Here is a 21219-nt window from a genome sequence, read left to right on the forward strand (position 1 = left end):
GGATTTTAAGGGGAACCCCGCGCCAAAAAAAAAAAAAAAAACGGCGTGGGGTCCCCCCAAAAATCCATACCAGACCCTTATCCGAGCACGCAACCTGGCAGGCCGCAGGAAAAGAGGGGGGGACAAGAGTGCGGCCCCCCCTCCCTCCTGAACCGTACCAGGCCACATGCCCTCAACATTGGGAGGGTGCTTTGGGGTAGCCCCCCAAAACACCTTGTCCCCATGTTGATGAGGACAAGGGCCTCATCCCCACAACCCTGGCCGGTGGTTGTGGGGGTCTGCGGGCGGGGGGCTTATCGGAATCTGGAAGCCCCCTTTAACAAGGTGACCCCCAGATCCCGGCCCCCCCCTGTGTGAAATGGTAAGGGGGTACATAAGTACCCCTACCATTTCACGAAAAAAGTGTCAAAAATGTTAAAAATGACAAGAGACAGTTTTTGACAATTCCTTTATTTAAATGCTTCTTCTTTCTTCTATCTTCCTTCATCTTCTGGTTCTTCTGGCTCTTCTGGTTCTTCTGGTTCTTCCTCCGGCGTTCTCGTCCAGCATCTCCTCCGCGGAGTCTTCTGTCTTCTTCTCCTCGGGCCGCTCCGCACCCATGGCATGGGGGGGAGGCTCCCGCTCTTCTCTTCTTCTCTTCTTCTTTTCTTCTTTTCTTCTTTTCTTCTCTTCTTCTCTTCTTCTTCATTTTCTTCTCCGGGCCGCTCCGCAATCCATGCTGGCATGGAGGGAGGCTCCCGCTGTGTGACGGCGCTCCTCGTCTGACAGTTCTTAAATAACGGGGGGGCGGGGCCACCCGGTGACCCCGCCCCCCTCTGACGCACGGTGACTTGACGGGACTTCCCTGTGACGTCACGGGGAATGCCACAGGGAAGTCCCGTCAAGTCACCGTGCGTCAGAGGGGGCGGGGTCACCGGGTGGCCCCGCCCCCCGTTATTTAAGAACTGTCAGACGAGGAGCGCCGTCACACAGCGGGAGCCTCCCTCCATGCCAGCATGGATTGCGGAGCGGCCCGGAGAAGAAAATGAAGAAGAAGAGAAGAAGAGAAGAAAAGAAGAAAAGAAGAAAAGAAGAAGAGAAGAAGAGAAGAGCGGGAGCCTCCCCCCCATGCCATGGGTGCGGAGCGGCCCGAGGAGAAGAAGACAGAAGACGCCGCGGAGGAGATGCTGGACGAGAACGCCGGAGGAAGAACCAGAAGAACCAGAAGAGCCAGAAGAACCAGAAGATGAAGGAAGATAGAAGAAAGAAGAAGCATTTAAATAAAGGAATTGTCAAAAACTGTCTCTTGTCATTTTTAACATTTTTGACACTTTTTTCGTGAAATGGTAGGGGTACTTATGTACCCCCTTACCATTTCACACAGGGGGGGGCCGGGATCTGGGGGTCACCTTGTTAAAGGGGGCTTCCAGATTCCGATAAGCCCCCCGCCCGCAGACCCCCACAACCACCGGCCAGGGTTGTGGGGATGAGGCCCTTGTCCTCATCAACATGGGGACAAGGTGTTTTGGGGGGCTACCCCAAAGCACCCTCCCAATGTTGAGGGCATGTGGCCTGGTACGGTTCAGGAGGGAGGGGGGGCCGCACTCTTGTCCCCCCCTCTTTTCCTGCGGCCTGCCAGGTTGCGTGCTCGGATAAGGGTCTGGTATGGATTTTTGGGGGGACCCCACGCCGTTTTTTTTTTTTTTTTTTGGCGCGGGGTTCCCCTTAAAATCCATACCAGACCTGAAGGGTCTGGTATGGAATTTAGGGGGAACCCCACGTCATTTTTTTTTTTAAATTTTGGCCGGGGTTCCCCTTAATATCCATACCAGACCTGAAGGGCCTGGTATGGAATTTAGGGGGACCCCCACGTCATTTTTTTTTTTTAATTTTGGTTCGGGGTTCCCCTTTGGGGAATTCCCATGCCGTTTTTTATCAATGAACTTCTATGTGTATTGTCGGCAATGCAATAGCCGCGGGTAGTTTTAAATGAGTTTTTTCCTTCAAAATGTCATTTTGCTGTCAGACTGTTCTAAACACAGGAAACATGCGCCCCTTTACAGGCACACTATAGACACCCCCCAGGTACGAAATTTAAAGGGATATTACACTTTTATTGATTGACTTTAAGTATTATTAAAATCACTGCTCCTGAAAAAACGGCCGTTTTTAAAACTTTTTTTTGCATTGATCCATGTCCCCTGGGGCAGGACCCAGGTCCCCAAACACTTTTTATGACAATAACTTGCATATTAGCCTTTAAAATTAGCACTTTTGATTTCTCCCATAGACTTTTAAAAGGTGTTCCGCGGCATTCGAATTTGCCGCGAACACCCCAAATTGTTCGCTGTTCGGTGAACTTGCGAACAGCCAATGTTCGAGTCGAACATGAGTTTGACTCGAACTCGAAGCTCATCCCTAATAAAGAGGCCACGTCAATAGTAGCCATAATATACTTTTCTTTCCAAGTGATTTGCCTTAAAATGTTAATGACCTGTGTGCTGTCTTTAAGATGGGAAGGAGTTTTGGAGACAAGAGGTTGCAAAAAATTGTCTATGTACCTCCCAATCCTAGAAGTAATAGAATCAATTCCGCTAATTATAGGGTGGCCAGGTGGGTTTATAGGGTTCTTATGAACTTTCGGGAGATAGAAGATCACCAGAATGCGGGGTGCAACTGGGATCAAGTAAAACTTCTCCTTTTTGTTCAAAATACCTTTACTGAAACCCTCATCTACTATCACCCTAAGTTCTCTCTTATATTTCTGAGTCAGATTATTTCCAAGATGAAAATATGTATCCTTATCAGATAAGATTCTATTCATCTCCACTACATAGGCAGCACTGTCAAGAATGACAATACTGCCCCCTTTGTTAGCCAGGCGGACGGTAATGTCATTCCTCTGTTTAAGGGAGTCCAAACCCCTTTTAAAAACTGCATCTATCCTCTTTTTCTTTATGGTCAGTTTGTCAAGGTCTTTGAATACTAGGTCCCTAAAAACTCCAACTGAAGAGGCTGAATGGCTCAGAAGGTTAAACAATGAAGTATTTGACAAGGTGGTATGTTGAAACTCAGATGGAACCATAGTCCTATTACGAATAGGATTAGAGATAATATATCTCTGCACATTAAGTTTGCAAATGTACTTAGAAATATCCATTTAGGTTTCAAACTTATTTAAGGGGCTTCCGGCAGATGAGAGAGAGGCTTAGAGTGCAGGGGGAATGGGCGTTTCTATCTTGCCCTCCCTCCTATATAAAGAGGATATGACGAGCTCTGACCACGCCCCTGGCGACGTTAAATTGGATGAAATGCCGCGTAGGGTGGAGCTCTGACGTCACAACGCTGTAACGTGACTATCGCGGCCATCTTTGTGGTTGGAAACAAGTGCCATCCATCACAGACTGCTGCTTCTGACATGCCTGTTTTTATTTAACAAATGTGAGTACCCTGGTTGTTTTTTAAGAAATAAATGTATCCTGGTTTTAAATACTACACCATGAGGAGTTGCTTTCTTGTATTCTATGCATGTACCTATAAATTCCCCTTTGGTGAGACTACAAGACCCAGCCATCTATGATCCAATTGCGTGGTTTTGTGGTGCTGTGGACATATCATGCTTGTTTGACCACCTGTAATTCAGTGGTCCATTTTCTTTGGTAAGAGGCCCAGTGTGTTGATGTTCGGTGGAAGATAATTTCATGCTCACCTAATTGTGTCTTTGTCTACACCGTGGGTGGTTCCAGTTTTTTCCCTGAACAAGGACTTTGTCTTAAACACTATGGACTCTTAATTTTGTGTTTTTAGTGCTGCATACACTAATTTTTCACTTTGGATAAAACCTTTTATCAAAAAAGCAAAAAAAATGTTTGCTGTAACTGATTATATGCATACACACCGGGGCTTTCCTAAAAGCTGGCAGGGGAAAAGCAGCTTTAAAAACACGCCTAAGTTACATTTTTGCAAAAGCATTTAGGAGCATCAAGCGTTTGGACTTTATTTATTTTATTGGCTAGAATATTAACAATATTTTGGCCATGGAAATTAATAAGTGCTAAACATGCCTATTGCTTAGGCACGTTTAGACATATTTACACATGTTTAGGTGCATTTTGTTCAGTCAAAACACTTCTTTCTTGAACGCACAAGAGATATTTTTTTAAGTGATTTATTTTTTCTTCCTCTTAACGCTCCTGCCGCTCCTGTAAATGCCTATGTGTGCATAGACTAAAATGGAGAGGTGCTTGGAGGCAGAAGAAAAAAGTCAAACGCCTGTAAAACAGCCATTTTTTAGCTCAAATGTGCATGAGGCCTAAAGTGTGAGCTAGAGTTTGGCTGAAATTTGTGGGTGTATTTAAATCTGCTAGTACATTTAACATACCCGGCCCAGACTGACAATGCTGCTGTCTCTGCTGTTCTCCTTCATCAAGTGTGGGAGTCATACAGGAGGTGTGTTACTGGCCTGTAGGCAGGTGCAGTCTACTTTCTCCACTGCAGGTGGTGCTCAACCACAGCGGCATTCCAGAGGGAGATGATGTTGAGGGGAACAAGGTTCCCCTCTGGTTTCTTGGGGGAGTTTTTGATTTGATGCTGTAATGCTCCATGTGATTCTGGCAGCCATCTTGGTTCAGCATTACATTCTATTTAAGAACCTGGCTCCTGGGCTTGGAGTGCATTTCGTGTGTGGGTAGTGTAGGGACAGGTCACCCATCTGACAGGGACAGTATTAACAGTAGGGAGAGGTTGCAGATGATTAAGTAAAGAGCAGGGACTCGCTAACCTTCCTGTAAGCTTTCCTGTTTGGGCATAGACCAGCCAGGCCACATTCTATCTATCGAGAGAGATGCTGTTGAAGCATCTGAGACCTGCTGTACACTGTTCTCTGCAACATTCTGTGAGTGCACATGGACGGGTTGTCTTCCTGCTGGGGAATCGTGCTTGTTTAGACTTTTATTACAATACAATTCTGTTACTGCATTTGGACTCTGAATGTGTACTGCCACCGCACCACTCTGCATTTCCCCACAGGCCAGATCACCAGGCCTAAAGAAAGGAGTGCAAATGCAGCTACCATATCTAAAGATTGATAAGCTGCAATATATTACATTTTTGGCTTTGGGTTTAATATCTCTTTAAATTCTTCTTCATTTGTGCCCTCCTCCCAGACTTCCAGACACCGCAGCTCACAGTGCAATGGTTTCATGCAGTTGGAGACACAACAGAAGGCGAGAGGAAATCTCTCCAAAGTAAGACATTTGTCACTAGAACGGGTGCCCCCATTGGACGATTTCTTTTCTATTCCTGTTACAGTGACAATTGTACCATGTTGTATTCCCCATTCTATCTCATCACATCCCATCCCTTTCTTTCCCACAGACAACAGTTACCAGAACAAATAGAGAGAGTGAATCTCTCCAGCAGGGACACAGAAAGCAATAAATATCTTAGTGTATGTGGGGGAAACAGAACTTAAAATTGCATATACTGTAGTAGGTAAACAGCCCATCCCACACCTGTACCTCATGCATCCTGTGACAATTGGTGCAGAACTTACGATGATGCTCTCTAAACCATAGTGGACAGAGGATGACCAGCACTCCAAATTGCAAATAGTAGTACTTACTGAAAATACATGTCACACTGCCATTTAGGGGACACCGGTCCCCTATATCAAAGGTAAAATATATAGGTATATATGTTGTTGTATGCATTTACAGCCAGCATTTTGGTAAATGAGCAATTTTATTTCTAATGATTAAAATTAACTATACTACATCCATACTTTTTTTTAACAAAATTTGTTTTTCTCTGGGTCTTTAACTTGCTGTATTCATTTCAGAAAATATTTTGGAGAAAAAATTGGACTGTATTTTGCCTGGCTTGGACTCTATACATGGCTGCTAATTCCTGCCTCTTTGGTTGGGATAATAGTCTTTCTGTATGGATGTATAACCATCGATGATGACATTCCGAGGTAAGACTTAAAGGGAAACTTTAAAAGTTTTGGATCCGTTTTTATTAGTCTATGTTTTTAGCCTGACTTTTTGTATTTTTTACTGTATATATAAAATATTATTCTTACAAATAAATATTTTGTACTGAACACACCCATTCAAATTATGTCAAAGCATTATGTTTTTTAAAAATAGCAAAGCAGAAGATATTTGCTTTCAGACTATGTTTCTCTGATTGAAAGTCTCTGCTCAGATTTACAGAGGAACAAGGGGTGAGTCACTCCTTCAAACAATCAGCTGTCTGTGTGTAATCTGAGCTTGAGCTATTAAGTTCTCTAAACAGCAGAGATCCCCCACTCCCCCTCATCTGCTAATACCATTAGCAATTATAATTGCTAGCCCCCTTTTTTAACGTGTTGTCACATGTTAATGCGCTATTCTTCCTCCACCTGATATTGTACATGGCCAGACGCCATCGGTGGGTGGATTTTTCTTCCTTGTTGAGTGCCGGTCCACTAAATAACAAGCCATCCCAAATCTTGAATGGTGCATACGCTAGATCCAGCATACTCTCCCTGGAATAGTGTGACCTTCCCAGGGTGCTCCTGTGACATCAGTGCCTCTGGAATATCAAGAAGTACAAAACTAAAATTGAATTTTAAGAAAAATTAGTTATTTGCACAAATGACATTTATGAAGACTATGAATGGGCTTGCAGTGCTGTATGCACAATGCATTTTTGTTTTTAGTGGTTAAAAGACCCGCTTTAAAGCTAGCATGGTATATAAGTGGAAAGGAACCTGGAGCTACATTTACTGGCTGGGAAAATTGATATGAAATTTTTCCTACATAATTTAATTTTTGGGAACCAAACGTATTTTAAGGCCCAATTCCATGTTGGGCATTTACAGCAAATATTGGTCCCAAGCAGCCTGTCTAAATAAAAAAGCAGGTCCCTGAGTGCTGTACTCACCTTATCTCCTGCACTATTCTCCACAGACTTCAGCCGCCAACCCTCTTCCAGGCTGGATGACACCCTGCATAATTTGACCCACTTACTTTGAGCTCAGGGTGTCAAGGCTCTGCCAAACAAATGGCCTATGCCCCACCTATAACTGGCCTTTGCAGCAAGGAGCACATAGAAGGGCTACACATGTAAAAGCTCAACTGACCAACCAATCTGCAACTAACCGAATGACCCTGTCTAACAGTATGCATTAAAAACAGGAGTTTAGTTTGCACACATTTGCAAATGTATGCAGAGTAAGCTGCAGATCCACTTCACGGCATCCCTATATTATCTGTAGTCCTAACTCTAAATTTTGAAAGCCTCCTCAATGGAAGCACACACATTATAATGTATAGGCAAAGGGCAGGTGAGCCTGGAGGGAGCCTACCCTTCCGTAAATGCACAGGGGCACACTGGACACCCAGCATATAGCACAGTGTCAGTGAGGGTGTCCAGTGCGTCCCTTCACCAGTATTCCAACAGTACAAACAAATGGCCACTGCCCCCACCTATAACTGGCCTTTGCAGCAAGGAGCACATGGAAAGGTGACGCATGTCAAACAAAACCAAAGAAAATAAATTCCCAGCGCAACTTACCGACCAATCTGCAACTAACCGAATTATCCTGTCTAACAGTATGTGTTAAAAACAGGTGTTTAGTTTGTACACATTTGCAAACAGATGCGTAAGCTTCAGAGCCACTTCACAGCACGCCAATATTATCTGCAGTCCTAACTCAAAATTTTGAGAGCCTCCACAGTGGAAGCATATGCATTATAATGGATAGGCAGGTGATCCCTGGTCGGTAAGCTGAGCTGGGAATTTTCTTTGGCTTTGGCAAGGCTCAGCCAACTGCCCTGGGCTCACAAGAAAATGCAGAGTGTCCCAGGTTTCTGCAGCCTTTAGAATTTGACTCCACTGGAGGCAAAAAGGCTTTGAGCGCATCCTTAGTTAAAAAAAAACAAAAACAAAAAAAACCTTCCTTTGAGCTTCTACCTATCCCCAAAATAAGGATCACAAGCCATCATGGATGCACCTTCAGAGTTGCCTTACAAATGATAAACTGAACAATAACAAAGTCTTTATATTGCTCCATACATCCCTGTAAATTTAATGTGAAAGTGACACTGGTACTCTTTGGGCTTCCACAGCAAAGAAATGTGCTACACTGACCAAACGTTCACCATGTGCCCACTATGTGACAAGGCTTGTGACTACTGGAATCTAAGCTCTGCCTGCAGTACAGCACGTGCCAGCCACTTATTTGACAACCCGGCCACTGTCTTCTTTTCTATTTTCATGGCTCTTTGGGGTAAGTAGATTCATAGATTATTTAAAAAAATTATAAAAATAAAAAAAGTAATATATAAAGTGCAAAGCAACACTACATAAAGGATGATTGAGAATATGAGTATGCACCATGTACTTGTTATTAAAAATTATCATGTTTGCTTTGTATAACTAACTATTCACTAATAAAAAAAGAGAATTTTTTTTTTTATATCTAAACGTATGTGTTGCCTTTCATTTTAAACAGAATGGGTTGTTTTACAAGGTAAGGGCTTACATATAATTTAAAGATATATAGTACATAAGTACATAGTTGTGCTTTGTTTTTGTGTTTCTTTTTACTTACTAAAGTTCAGGTAGTGAAATTGAGAGTTCCATCTATGGAAAAATCCTTGTGGTCACCCTTTTTTATACTACCAAATATGACCTAGGCTTTACAGGGGTCCACCAAAAACAAATATTTAGCTTATGGATCCCAATGAGTTCATATACCTACAAACTTCTAATACTTATGGCCAACTAAAGCAGTCATGCTCAGCAATGGAGTGCCAAACTCGTTTTAAATGATTGAGAATCTAGCCTTGAATGTGAGATCCCCTTGTAAAGGTTGGTAAGTGATGTTTGGAATCACAGAGATTTAAAGGTCAGCCCATAGGCATTAACTGAAATGTCCATACTGAGTAGGCTAACAATGTCAATGAACATCCCCTTCCCTGTGCCTACCATTCTCTTCTGGCCATACATATAACTTGGGAGTCCATACCAACAAAAGGTAAAGTAAGTGAAATAAACTATGTATAAAGTTGATTATGTTCCCTTCATGCTTTGCAAAATCAAATGCTACCTAGTCTTTTAAGGGGCCAACCTAAGCTAATATTTAGGCTTTAGGTAAATCCTAGTAAGTGTATACACCCACAAACCTTTAATATCGCTATGTGATTTAAAGTACAATTAAAGGCACCGATATATAGAGTGGTCTAAACAAGGACCAACTCTAGTAACTATGCAATGTAATAGCTTCATAGAGTAAATATAACACTTCCTTTATCCCCAAAGCTGAGCTAAATCCGCCTTCATTTGTGTCTCACACGCTCCCCATCCCAGACACTCCAGCTCACTGTGTGGGAGGGTTTCAGCAACAGAGGCAGTGCTGTCACTCGAGAAAGCAATGGGCAGGACTAGGTGTGGCCAGGTGTTGATTGACAAGCTACAGGCTTGTGAATCACCAGTGACAATGCTGATAGCCACACCCCCTTGCAACATTTTCTCATCCCACTGCAGTGGAAGCAGATATACAAGAGTGGCGACTCTACTCTGAATTCAGGAGCACTGCAATATAATCATAGGTGGACTGGTGGATAGGCTGCACCCTTAGCCAAGGCTTTATACAATTTTGGTTAAAGCTACACAGTTTGTTTTTATCCACAGGCACCTCTTATCTGAATAGGCATTGTTTGTAAGGATAAATTAACCCAATAAATGGTCAGCTATTAGTTTTAGAGTGCCAAGTTCATATGAAATAAGTGAAAATCCATCACTGAATCGGAGACCCCCTTGGTGGGTGGAGCCTGGAACTTGAGAGATCTCTCAGCCCACAGGCATCAACTGAAACGTCAATATTGAGAGGACTGACCCTTTAAGACTTTCAGGAAAGTTAAGACCGTGATCCTTTCTGTGCATCTGAAACTGAGTAGAATAAACCTCTCCAAGTCAGACACTGGATCCTTATGTAAGCCTGACTCATCTTGAATTTGAGCATCCGGTTACAATATGTTCTCTGAGCAGAATACTCCGCTTATGTTGGACATTCTGTGTGTTGATTGACACTCCCATTGTGGTGAGCAGAGCAGGGTCATCTACTCTTACCCATCGCTAGCAGACAGTGCATAGATTGCGGGGAAAATGTCATACATTATTACTCACATGTACATTTCAGGAATAGGACAATGAGCGGTCTCTGCTCCATTGATTCAGTCTAATTGGGGGAGGGGGTACATTTATCCTCAGTGACTTTCTTGTTCTTTGAAGAAGCAGGCAATTTGTTAAGAGGCCGCGATAATGGCTCCATGCTCATATTCCACTCTGATATCTGATTGGAAAAATTCCCTTTTCCTGTAAAAATGAAACTCTGGCTTGAGGGTATAGCTAATTGTATGCCTATGTTTAACTAGAAATGGGAATTAATTAATGCCCTTTACTCCTACTTTAAAAAATAAAGATCATGTTTATTTATGATATTTTTCTCCACAACACATAGGGATTGATTTACTAAAGGCGCAAAGTGCAGTTGTACTCTGCAAGTGCAGTTGCTCTAGAGCTTAGTAAATGACGTAATGCTTAACTGTGCAAAGAATACCCAATCACGTGCAAGGAAAATAACAAACAGCATTTTTGTTTGTACATGATTGGATGATGGAAGTCAGCAGAGCTGATTCTCTGCTGATTTGGAGCAACTGCACTTTGCAAAGTGCACAGACGGTCTATTTGCCTTTAGTAAATCAACCCCATAATCTGCATGGCTGAGCACTGGTCAGAGTCTTAAGCCTTGTACACACGGTACGAAAATTAGAAGGGGATTGTGGTTTGACAGGATGTTGTCCGAAGTTCTTACCGTTTTTACGCTCCTTTCAACAATTGTTTTCCAATTTTCGGCCAACAAATGTTGGATGACAGGCTAGTAAATTTTTGTCAAACGACAGCTCCACGTCAGATTTTCAGATGGTCAGTACACAAATCTGTCACACAAAAGTCAAAAGTACAAACACGCATCAATGCTCACCAAACACAAAATTAGCAAAAGGGGCCCAAAGGGTGGTGCTCAAGAGTAGTATGTCACTATGTTCGTGTTTGTGGCATGACAATTTGTGTAACGTTAGTATGCAAGACAAGGGCACACGCCCTTTTGACAAAAATCAGATGCTCGGTTGTCCAACAATCGTACCGTGTGTACAAGGCTTATGGAACAGGACCATTGTAAATGGTGTTTCTTGCTTAATATGGAACTCATTGGAGTTGATTTACTAAAACTGGAGAGTGCAGCTGTGCATGGTAGCCAGTCAGCTTCTAACTTCAGCTTGTTCAATTAAGCTTTGACAATAAAACCTGGAAGATGATTGGTTTCTGTGCAGAGCTGCACCAGATTTTGCACTCTCCAATTTGAGTAAATTGCATGGTTTTATCTACTATATACTATTTATATCTTTTGTGTTCACTTTAAATCTTGTCACTCTACTTCAGCGCTGCTCAGTTCTTCTACCTAACTCAATTGTGACTTATACATTTTAATAAATCCACAACACAATACATCAAAAAGTATTACATAAAAGATACAAATAAAAAAATAAAAATGAATGCCCTATGTGCTGAAAATTAAATGCAATGCTACTTTACGAGTGCATTATAACATACTCATATTGCATACATATATGCATAATATTTTTCCCTAAGAACACCATGCGATCTCGTGAAATACAGTCCATTAACAATAATGCAGTCCCAAATATTATTGCAGTGCTGAAATGGTAAAAATCTTAAAAAAGCAAGCTAAATCAATTAGTGATCTCTGAGTCTAGCCTAGGAAAGGTTCAAATCTACTAAAATCACAAATTCCACTCAATTTACTGATAGCTTTTACTCTTCTTTTGTGAGGGCCTGCAGCATCTTGTTGCATGATTGTGAAGCTGAACTCTGGGCATTAAAGCTTTCGTTGAAATATATTCTTCAACAACCAACAGAAACATTTGTAATTTGTGTTCTCCAAATGCCTTATTATCTCACATAACAAGAGGAAGGCAAAAGACAGCCAAAATGTTTTAGAGGCGAAAAATCTCCCTTCATCAGCGTTTGGGCAATGCAGCATAAAAGGTGTCTATTGGATTGAAAGCAAAAACTCCTGGATGTACTGTAAATCTTTGACAGAAATATTGTACAATTGTGCCTGCCTCTATGGCAAAGTGATGGGAAACTATTTTTTTCATTAGGCTTTACCTGATCTTGAGGTCACTCTTTGAAAGTGCACAGAGGTCAGCCATGTAACTAGCATTTTCAGAAGGTCAGGAATGTCAGCTGGACACAGGTGTTTTGAGGAAGGAGGAAAGAGAGGTAGCAGTCATTCCCTTTGAGGGGTTACTGCTGTGGGAGGAGTCACTGCACTGGGTATAAACGTCAGCTTGAGCTACTGAGTTCTATAAATATTTTTTTTTTCAGCAGGCGGTAATGAGAAACTGGAAAACACACTAAAAGGATCCAAAAATCCACCTGCTAGCTCAAAAGAAAAACTTAATATTATTAAGCAATATTTCATGTATACCTGAGCAACCAGTCGAAATTCCCTACGTGGGCGGCTCTGTTGGCTGCCTCCCACCCAAGATCGTTTGATTGAAAAATTGAAGGAGTCGGGCAGAAAATTGTCCGCTGCATCTCATTGGATCCGGTATTCTGACAGGTGCCCATTGTGACTGTCAAAATACAATAGCTGCAGAGGAAGATTCCTCATTTTGAATCCACAGGCTGGATGAAAATAATCTATGTGTGTTTACTCAGCTTTAGACTTGCATTGGAGAAAGATTAGTAAAGCGCATCCACTGTATAGCAAGGCAAACTAGGAGGTAGAGCCTAAATATGTATTGAGCAAACATGGCTGCCTCCACGTACCTGTGCAATTACAAATTAGAATTAAAACTACATTTAAAAAATAAATAAATAAATAAAACATTATTTTACATCAAGCTGATCTCTTATATCTGACTATATTATTATAAAGACTATACATCCCCCTAGATATGAACTATACAGTAGATAATGAACAATCTTGTCTCTTTCTTTCTGTCCATGTTGGCTTCACTTTAACTGTTATTCCTTCTGACTTCCAGCTACCTTATTCCTTGAACACTGGAAACGATTGCAAATGAGATTAAGCTACTTTTGGGACCTTACAGGCTTGGAAGAAGAAGAGGTAAGTCTTCCATATTTATATATTTAAAAAACAAAATTATAAAAAATGCTTAATTAAAATGACAGGCAGATTCTGACAACCTAGCACCAGTACTACAGAATGCACTGTAAAATTTTAAACTGCTCCCTGAACATCAGTGATTTACTACTGATTATAAGCAATTGAAATTTTTTTTTTTTTTTTTTTTTTTTTTAATTTAAAGCCAATGTGATATCAAAAAGCAAAACAAGATCTACAATGTTCAAATTTGTAAAATGCTGTCTAAGGCTGGCAGCACACGTGCCCACATACATGTGCTGTATATGTGCATTAATATTCTTTCTCAATACCTATACAGTAAAAAAATGTTCTTACAGAGAAAAAGGAGACTGAAAAAAAAAGTAAATATTAGAAAATAATACATTTTGATACATAACAACAGCCATTGACCAAGGCTTGTTAATACCTGTTGCCATCACATTTAAATGTTTTTATATGTGTTTGATTGTGCTGCTATTGACTTCTATGGACCTCCCACTGCACTGAAATGCAGAAAAAAAAACAAAGATGTCGCATTCCAGGCTACGATGGGAAGAGACACTATCTTTGTTACGGGAACCAAAGCACATGCATTTTAGCTCATATGAATATGTGCGTTAAAAGAAATAGTGTGATGGACCGTTAATTAAATCAACTGAATTACCCCAAAAATCCCACACCCTCTAATAAGAAAAAAAAGTATGTTTCAAGCAGCTTAAATAGTTAGTTCACCTTTAAAGAAAAATTTTAAAGGTGGCCTAACACAGGCCCCTCTTCATCCCGCACCCCTGGTCCCCGCTGTACTTACCACCAGCGTTCCTCAGCTGTCACGGCTCCCCTGGTCACTCCACCGTTCTGGGGATCTGAAATACCCGCAGCTCTCTCCTCCGTCCTGCTCTCCCAGGATGGACCAGATGGCTTCTGATTGGTCAGCGTCGTCACATGAACAGACAAGATTAGATTCCATCTAGTCTGTCCTGGCATCGCAGAATGGAGAAGAGAGAGAGGTGGGGATTTCAAGCCCCGGACCAGTGGAGCGGCTGCTGGAGCCATGACAGCTGAGGAGCACCGGTGGTAAGTACAGTGGGAACTTGGGGGCTGGGGATGGGCAATAGGTCTAGTTTTAGGTCACCTTTACAGTTTTTCTGTTAAGGTAAATTATCCCTGAGGATAATTGAGAGTTTCTACTTTGGCAAACTTTTGCTGATGGTAAAATCTATAATTGCTCTGCAAAATTGGTAATTTTGCTGCAAAAGCACATAGATGAAGTCACTCCACTTATCTCCAGCTGCTTCATTGATCAACAGGAACATGTGAGAAAAAGAACAGCGTGGGCAAGCTCCAGCTCTACCAGGAAGTGCCAAAGTTTTGCCTGATCCAAATGGCTTGGCATTTGGGAATAGAGTGGGTACTAAAGCTGCTGTAGGTACATGCAGGAACCTCAAGGCTGCAGCACTTTATAAACATTTTTTTCAATTTTTTAAAATGTAAGTTATTTTATAGTACACTATTAGACAATAAATATATGTATCTTATTGTTGGCTTGCTTTTGCAAATGCTGTTTGCCAGGCTGTGTTTGGTATCAGTACTTTGAGCCTCAGACCTGCAAAAGCCAATGAAATTTTAAAATTCCTTATTTGCATACTCATTCTTGGCCAGTAAAATACTGAGACCAAAGCATTGGCATACTGGCCGGGCAGCTAGCATTTTTTGAAGTCAAGGTTAGCAATGACTGGTTTCTATTACAGATCTTCAGAACAAACCCTAAAAATAAATTTGGTTGCTATACTGACAGCTCTGCAGTGCTTCCATTTTTCATAATTCAGCATCAAAACCGTGTCTGTCATTGTTATACTGTAATTATATGACTTCTAACTAGTTTATATCAAATAAACATTTTTCACAGTGAACACTATTACTAATTTAATGTGGGTTTAGTTCTGCATTAATTTTAATGCACTTTGAATGGGCTTTTGTGTTCGCTCATAAATTATTAGACATGCACATGCTCCCATGCCCCGGGATGTCTATTAAAAGACAATATTTTCTTACTGTTGAGAAGATATGAACTAGTGAAACTTTCAGTCACCTTGTTTTTTAATGTGGAAAGTTTTTCTGGTTAATGGCTGGGCATAGAGCATCATTATCTGTCAAAAAGGAGCATATTAGATCGCTAAAAAAGACATGTCCATTGAGTTTCACCAAAACACAGAAATATATTAAAAACCTAACGTTCTCAGGACCCTAAAGCAACAGTTTGAAGGAAGGCAAAAAACCTTCTAAAACATGGTCAAATTTTCTCCAACAGCAAATATGTATATATACAGTATCTCACAAAAGTGAGTACACCCCTCCAATTTTTTATAAATATTTTATTATATCTTTTCATGTGACAACACTAAAGAAATGACACTTTGCTACAATGTAAAGTAGTGAGTGTACAGCTTGTGTAACAGTGTAAATTTGCTGTCCCCTCAAAATAACTCAACACACGGCCATTAATGTCTAAACTGCTGGCAACAAAAGTGAGTACACCCCTAAGTGAAAATTTCCAAATTGGGCACAAAGTGTCAATATTTTGTGTGGCCACCATTATTTTTCAGCACTCCCTTAACCCTCTTGGAGTTCACCAGAGCTTCACAGGTTGCTATTGAAGTCTTCCCCTCCTCCAGGAGGACATCACAGAACTGGTGGATGTTAGAGACCTTGCACTCCTCCACCTTCCATTTGAGGATGCCCTACAGATGCTCAATAGGTCTGGAGACATGCTTGGCCAGTCCATCACCTTTCCCCTCAGCTGCTTTAACAAGGCAATGGTCATCTTGGAGGTGTGTTTGGGGTCGTTATTATGTTGGAAGGGGATCATGCTCCGCTTCAGTATGTCATAGCACATGTTGGCATTCATGGTTCCCTCAATGAACTGTAGCTACCCAGTGCCAGCATGCAGCCCCAGACCATGATACTCCCACCACCATGCTTGACTGTAGGCAAGACACACTTGTCTTTGTACTCCTCACCTGGTTGCCGCCACACACACTTGACACGATCTGAACCAAATAAGTTTATCTTGGTTTCATCAGACCACAGGACATGGTTCCAGTAATCCATGTCCTTAGTCTGCTTGTCTTCAGCAAACTGTTTGCAGGCTTTCTTGAGCATCATCTTTAGAAGAGGCTTTCTTCTGGGATGAGAGCCATGCAGACCAATTTGATGCAGTGTGCGGCGTATGGTTTGATCACTGACAGGCTGGCGCCCCACCACTTCAACCTCTGTAGCAATGCTGGCAGCACTCATATATCTATTTCCCAAAGACAACCTCTGGATATGAAGCTGAGCATGTGAACTCAACTTCTTTGGTCGACCATGGTGATGCCTGTTCTGAGTGGAACCTGTTCTGTTAAACCGCTGTATGGTCTTGGCCACCGTGCTACAGCTCAGTTTCAGGGTCTTGGCAATCTTCTTATAGACTAAGCCATCTTTATGTAGAGCAAAAATTCTTTTTTTTTTCATATTCTCACAGAGTTCTTTGCCATGAGGTGCCATGTTGAACTTCCAGTGACCAGTATGAGAGAGTGAGAGCGATACTCACTTTTGTTGCCAGGGGTTAAGACATTAATGGCTGTGTGTTGAGGTATTTTGAGGGGACAGCAAATTGACACGGTTATACAAGCTGTACACTTACTACTTTACATTGTAGCAAAGTGTAATTTCTTCAGTGTTGACACATGAAAATATATAATAAAATGTTTACAAAAAATGTGAGGGATGTACTCACTTTTGTGAGATACTGTGTGTGTGTGTATATATATATATATATATATATATATATATATATATATATATAAAACCATGATGTTTTCAGGCGATGCTTGGAAAAAAATATGTGCACACCTTTTTTGCAAGCGTTTTCTGGCTGGTCCAACTACGTCAAGGATCATTTCTTCCACAAAATGAAATGTGAGTGCTGCTCGGTGGAGTAATACTCTGAGCCCAGGCTAGCATTATGATGCTGCAGGTTCATGACAGCCTAGGCTTAAAAGAATTGGGGTGACTGAAGACTGAGGACATCTAGAGAAGAAAAGGAATGACTGCTGGAGATAGGTCTGAATTCCCCCCTTTTGCCCACTGTAGCCTTCCCAAATACTTCTTCTTTCTGATCCTTCCTCTGAAGATGCAATGCTGTGTGCCCGTGTGGCCAATCGCCGGGTCCAAGCAGTGCCACATGGGGAGGGCACTTAGTCATGTGTAAGCACCAACCCAAATCAAACAGGAACCTACACAGGGATTTATACATGGATTGCAGAGGGTGAACAGGTAGTGGGAGAGCAAATGGAAGACAAGTATGGGAGTTGTACAGGGCATGCTATTCCATTCCCAGTTTCACTGAGAGAAAAATGTATTTTAGGACATTGCCAAGCAAAATCCATCACAAATAATAACATGTTATGGGGAGGGTGCTGGACTTTATGGAAATGGAAACGGGAGAGACTATGATTCCCAAAATAAGCAGTAGGTAACTCCTGATTCAAAATTCAACAGGGAATATCAGTAGCACTGGTAGGTGCATGGAGATAAATGCATTGAGGGACGGGTATTGTGAATGCATTGGAGGTGCATGGATTAGGGCAGTGGCTTCCAAACTGCAGCCCGGGGGCCAAATGCGGCCCTCTGTTTGCCTTTATCTGGCCCTTGGGGCACTATTCCTCCCACTGGTACGATACACTATTCTGCCATCTAACACCAAAAATAGGGCATAAATTCTCCCACTGACACAAATAATGGGGCACTACTTCTCTCACTGATACAAGAGGCACTATTCTGCCATCTGACACCAAAAATGGGGCATCATTTCTCCCACTGATACGAGACACTATTTTGCCATCTGACGCCAACAATGGGGCATCATTTCTCTCATTGACACCAATAATGGGGCACTATTCCTCCCACTAATACGAGACACTATTCTGCCATCTGAAACCAACAATGGGGCATAATTTCTCTCACTGACACCAATAATGGGGCGCTATTCCTCCCTATGATACCAATGATGAGACTTTATTCCTCCCCTAATACCAAATGTGATGATGATGTTTACTTCCACTAATGGCAGGAAAATTTCCACTCCCGATCGCCACACTCTGGCCCCCCTAAAGTCTAAAGGACAATAAACTGGTAATTTCTTTAGAAAGTTTGGAGACCCTTGGGTATGGAGACGTCCAAAGCTAGGCTGTCATTTTTATCAAGAGTGAAAACCCCCTTAAAACCCATTTTATACATATGCATTGCAACTGCAAACATGATCAGAGTTGAATCTTAGTCTATTCAACACTGGAAAATATCTGTGACCAATTAAAGAACATTTTCTAGGAAAATTATAACTTCAGTTTTTTTGTAAATTTTCCATATAATATAGCAATGTTCCCCTTCTTGCAGCTGCAGTAATTTTCTTGGAAAGACATTGAGGGCCCACGCATATCTAGTGTGCCACAGTGCACACCACAAAGCAAGGTGTAGCTGCATTGCTATTCATTTTGATTGGCTGCCTATTACATACAGTACATAATACACCTGCTCTACAGGTTGCGGTATGCTGTGGTGGAAAAAATATGCACAGGCACAATTTTTACAGTGTTGAAGTCCTTTAAAAATTCCTCAGTGTACTATATATATATATATATATATATATATATATATATATATATATATATATATATACACAGTTGTGCTCATAAGTTTACATACCCTGGCAGAATTTTTTAATTTCTTGGCTATTCTTCAGAGAATATGAATGATAACACAAAAACTTTTCTTTCACTCATGGTTAGTGTTTGGCTTAAGCCATTTATTATCAATCAGCTGTGTTTACTCTTTTTAAATCTTAAATCATAATCACAACCAGTGGCAGCTGGTGCTCAAAATTTTTGGGGGGCGCAAACAAACTAAAAAAATTCTGAAAAATACTGAAAAAAAACCATCAATTGCAGCCTCACTGTGCCTATCAAATTCAGCCACTGTGCCCATCATTTGCAGCCACTGTGCCCATCAAATGCAGCCACTGTGCCAATCATATGCAGCCACTGTGCCCATCAAATACAGCCACTTTGCCATCAAATGTAGCTCCTGTGCCCATCATATGCAGCCACTGTGCCCAGCAAATACAGTCACTGTGCCCAGCAAATACAGCCACTGTTCCCATCATATGCAGCCACTGTGCCCATCATATGAAGCCACTGTGACCATCATATGCAGCCACTGTGCCCACCAAATAAAGCCACTGTGCCCATCATGTGCAGCCACTGTGCCCACCAAATACAGCCACTGTGCCCATCATATGCAGCCTGCACCTCCCCCGGCTGTCACTTTGACCAACCCCCCGCGGCTGGTCCAGCGGCACTTACTGCTCGTGTGGTGGGGCTCTGCTACTCTCCTGGAGTGACAGGGCTCTCCATCTCTTCTTCTGCAGTGGCAGGAAGCAGCGACTCCTGTGTCCACTTGGCTGCTCAGGCTTCCTCCACCACGTCTCCTCTTCCGCCAAAGCGTTAGGCATCCAATAGGATCGCCTAATGCTTTGGCTAATTGGGAGACAGGTCTCACTGACCTGCCTCCTGACTGACAGGGAGGAATGTTAATGTGAAAATAGCGAAAATTAATTTGCTATGTCACACAACAGGGTGGGATTGGGACGCAGTGCTCTGCTTCCCGAGCCCACCCTATATTGAAGCTTATTAGAGCCTCTGCTTTAAAATACACCCCCCCACACTGATCCCCGCCATAGTATTTGAAGTGTCTGGCGTCCTGAAAGGGACTGGGCACATGAATAGGCAGCGCGGCGGAGGTGTCAGGGGGGCCGCGCCCATGCGCCCACAATGCACAGGCAACCACTGATTACAACAGAAACTACCCAAATTACCCTGATCAAAGGTTTACATACCCTGGGGATTTTGGACTGATAACATGCACACAATTTGACACAAAGGGGTTTGAATGGCTATTAAAGGTAACCATCCTCACCTGTGAATTGTTTGCTTGAAATTAGTGTGTGTGTACAAAAGGTAAATGAGTTTCTGGACTCCTGACAGGCCCTTGCATCTTTCATCCAGTGCTGTACTGACAGTTCTGGATTCAGAGTCATGGGGAAAGCAAAAGAATTGTCAAAGGATCTGGAAAAGGTAGTTGAACTGTATAAAACAGGAAAGGGATATAAAAAGATATCCAAGGAATTGAGAATGCCAATCAGCAGTGTTCAAACTTTAATCAAGAAGTGGAAAATGAGGGGTTCTGTTAAAACCAAACCACGGTCAGGTAGACCAACTAAAATTTCAGCCACAACTGCCAGGAAAATTGTTCGGGATGCAAAGAAAAACCCACAAACAACTTCAGGTGAAATACAGGACTCTCTGAAAACATGTGGTGTGGCTGTTTCAAGAATCACAATAAGGAGGCACTTGAAGAACGATGGGCTGCATGGTCGAGTCGCCAGAAGAAAGCCATTACTACGCAAATGCCACAAAGTATCCCACTTACAATACGCCAAACAGCACAGAGACAAGCCTCAAACCTTCTGGCACAAATTCATTTGGAGCGATGAGATCAAAATTTAGATTTTTGACCACAACCATAAGCTCTACATTTGGAGAGGAGTCAACAAGGCCTAGGATGAAAGGTACACCATTCCTACTGTGAAACACGGAGGTGGATCGCTGATGTTTTGGGGATGTGTGAGCTACAAAGGCGCAGGAAATTTGGTCAAAATTGATGGCAAGATGAATGCAGTATATTATCGAACAATACCGAAGGAACATTTGCATTCATCAGTCTGGAAGCTGCGCATGGACATACATGGACATTCCAACATGGCAATAATACAAAACACAAGGCCAAGTCGACCTGTCATTGGCTACAGCAGAAAAAAGTGAAGGTTCTGGAGTGGCCATCTCAGTCTCCTGACCTCAATATCATTAAGCCACTCTGGGGAGATCTCAAATGTGCAGTTCATGCAAGACAGCCCAAGAATT

At 42.1% G+C, this 21219-nt stretch overlaps 1 protein-coding gene across 1 annotated transcript in view; it reads left to right on the plus strand.

Moving 5' to 3' along the window:
* ANO2 (anoctamin 2) overlaps positions 1-21219 on the plus strand; it is a 373482-nt gene that overhangs the window by 174567 nt on the left and 177696 nt on the right. The window contains exons 11-13 of the mRNA XM_073621286.1: positions 5819-5953; positions 8094-8254; positions 13104-13186. Of these exons, the coding sequence (XP_073477387.1) occupies positions 5819-5953; positions 8094-8254; positions 13104-13186 (379 nt within the window). The remainder of the gene's footprint in view (positions 1-5818; positions 5954-8093; positions 8255-13103; positions 13187-21219) is intronic.

Source organism: Aquarana catesbeiana, linkage group LG03 (genome assembly GCF_042186555.1).
Source record: "Aquarana catesbeiana isolate 2022-GZ linkage group LG03, ASM4218655v1, whole genome shotgun sequence".
In the NCBI taxonomy this organism is placed as follows: domain Eukaryota; kingdom Metazoa; phylum Chordata; class Amphibia; order Anura; family Ranidae; genus Aquarana; species Aquarana catesbeiana.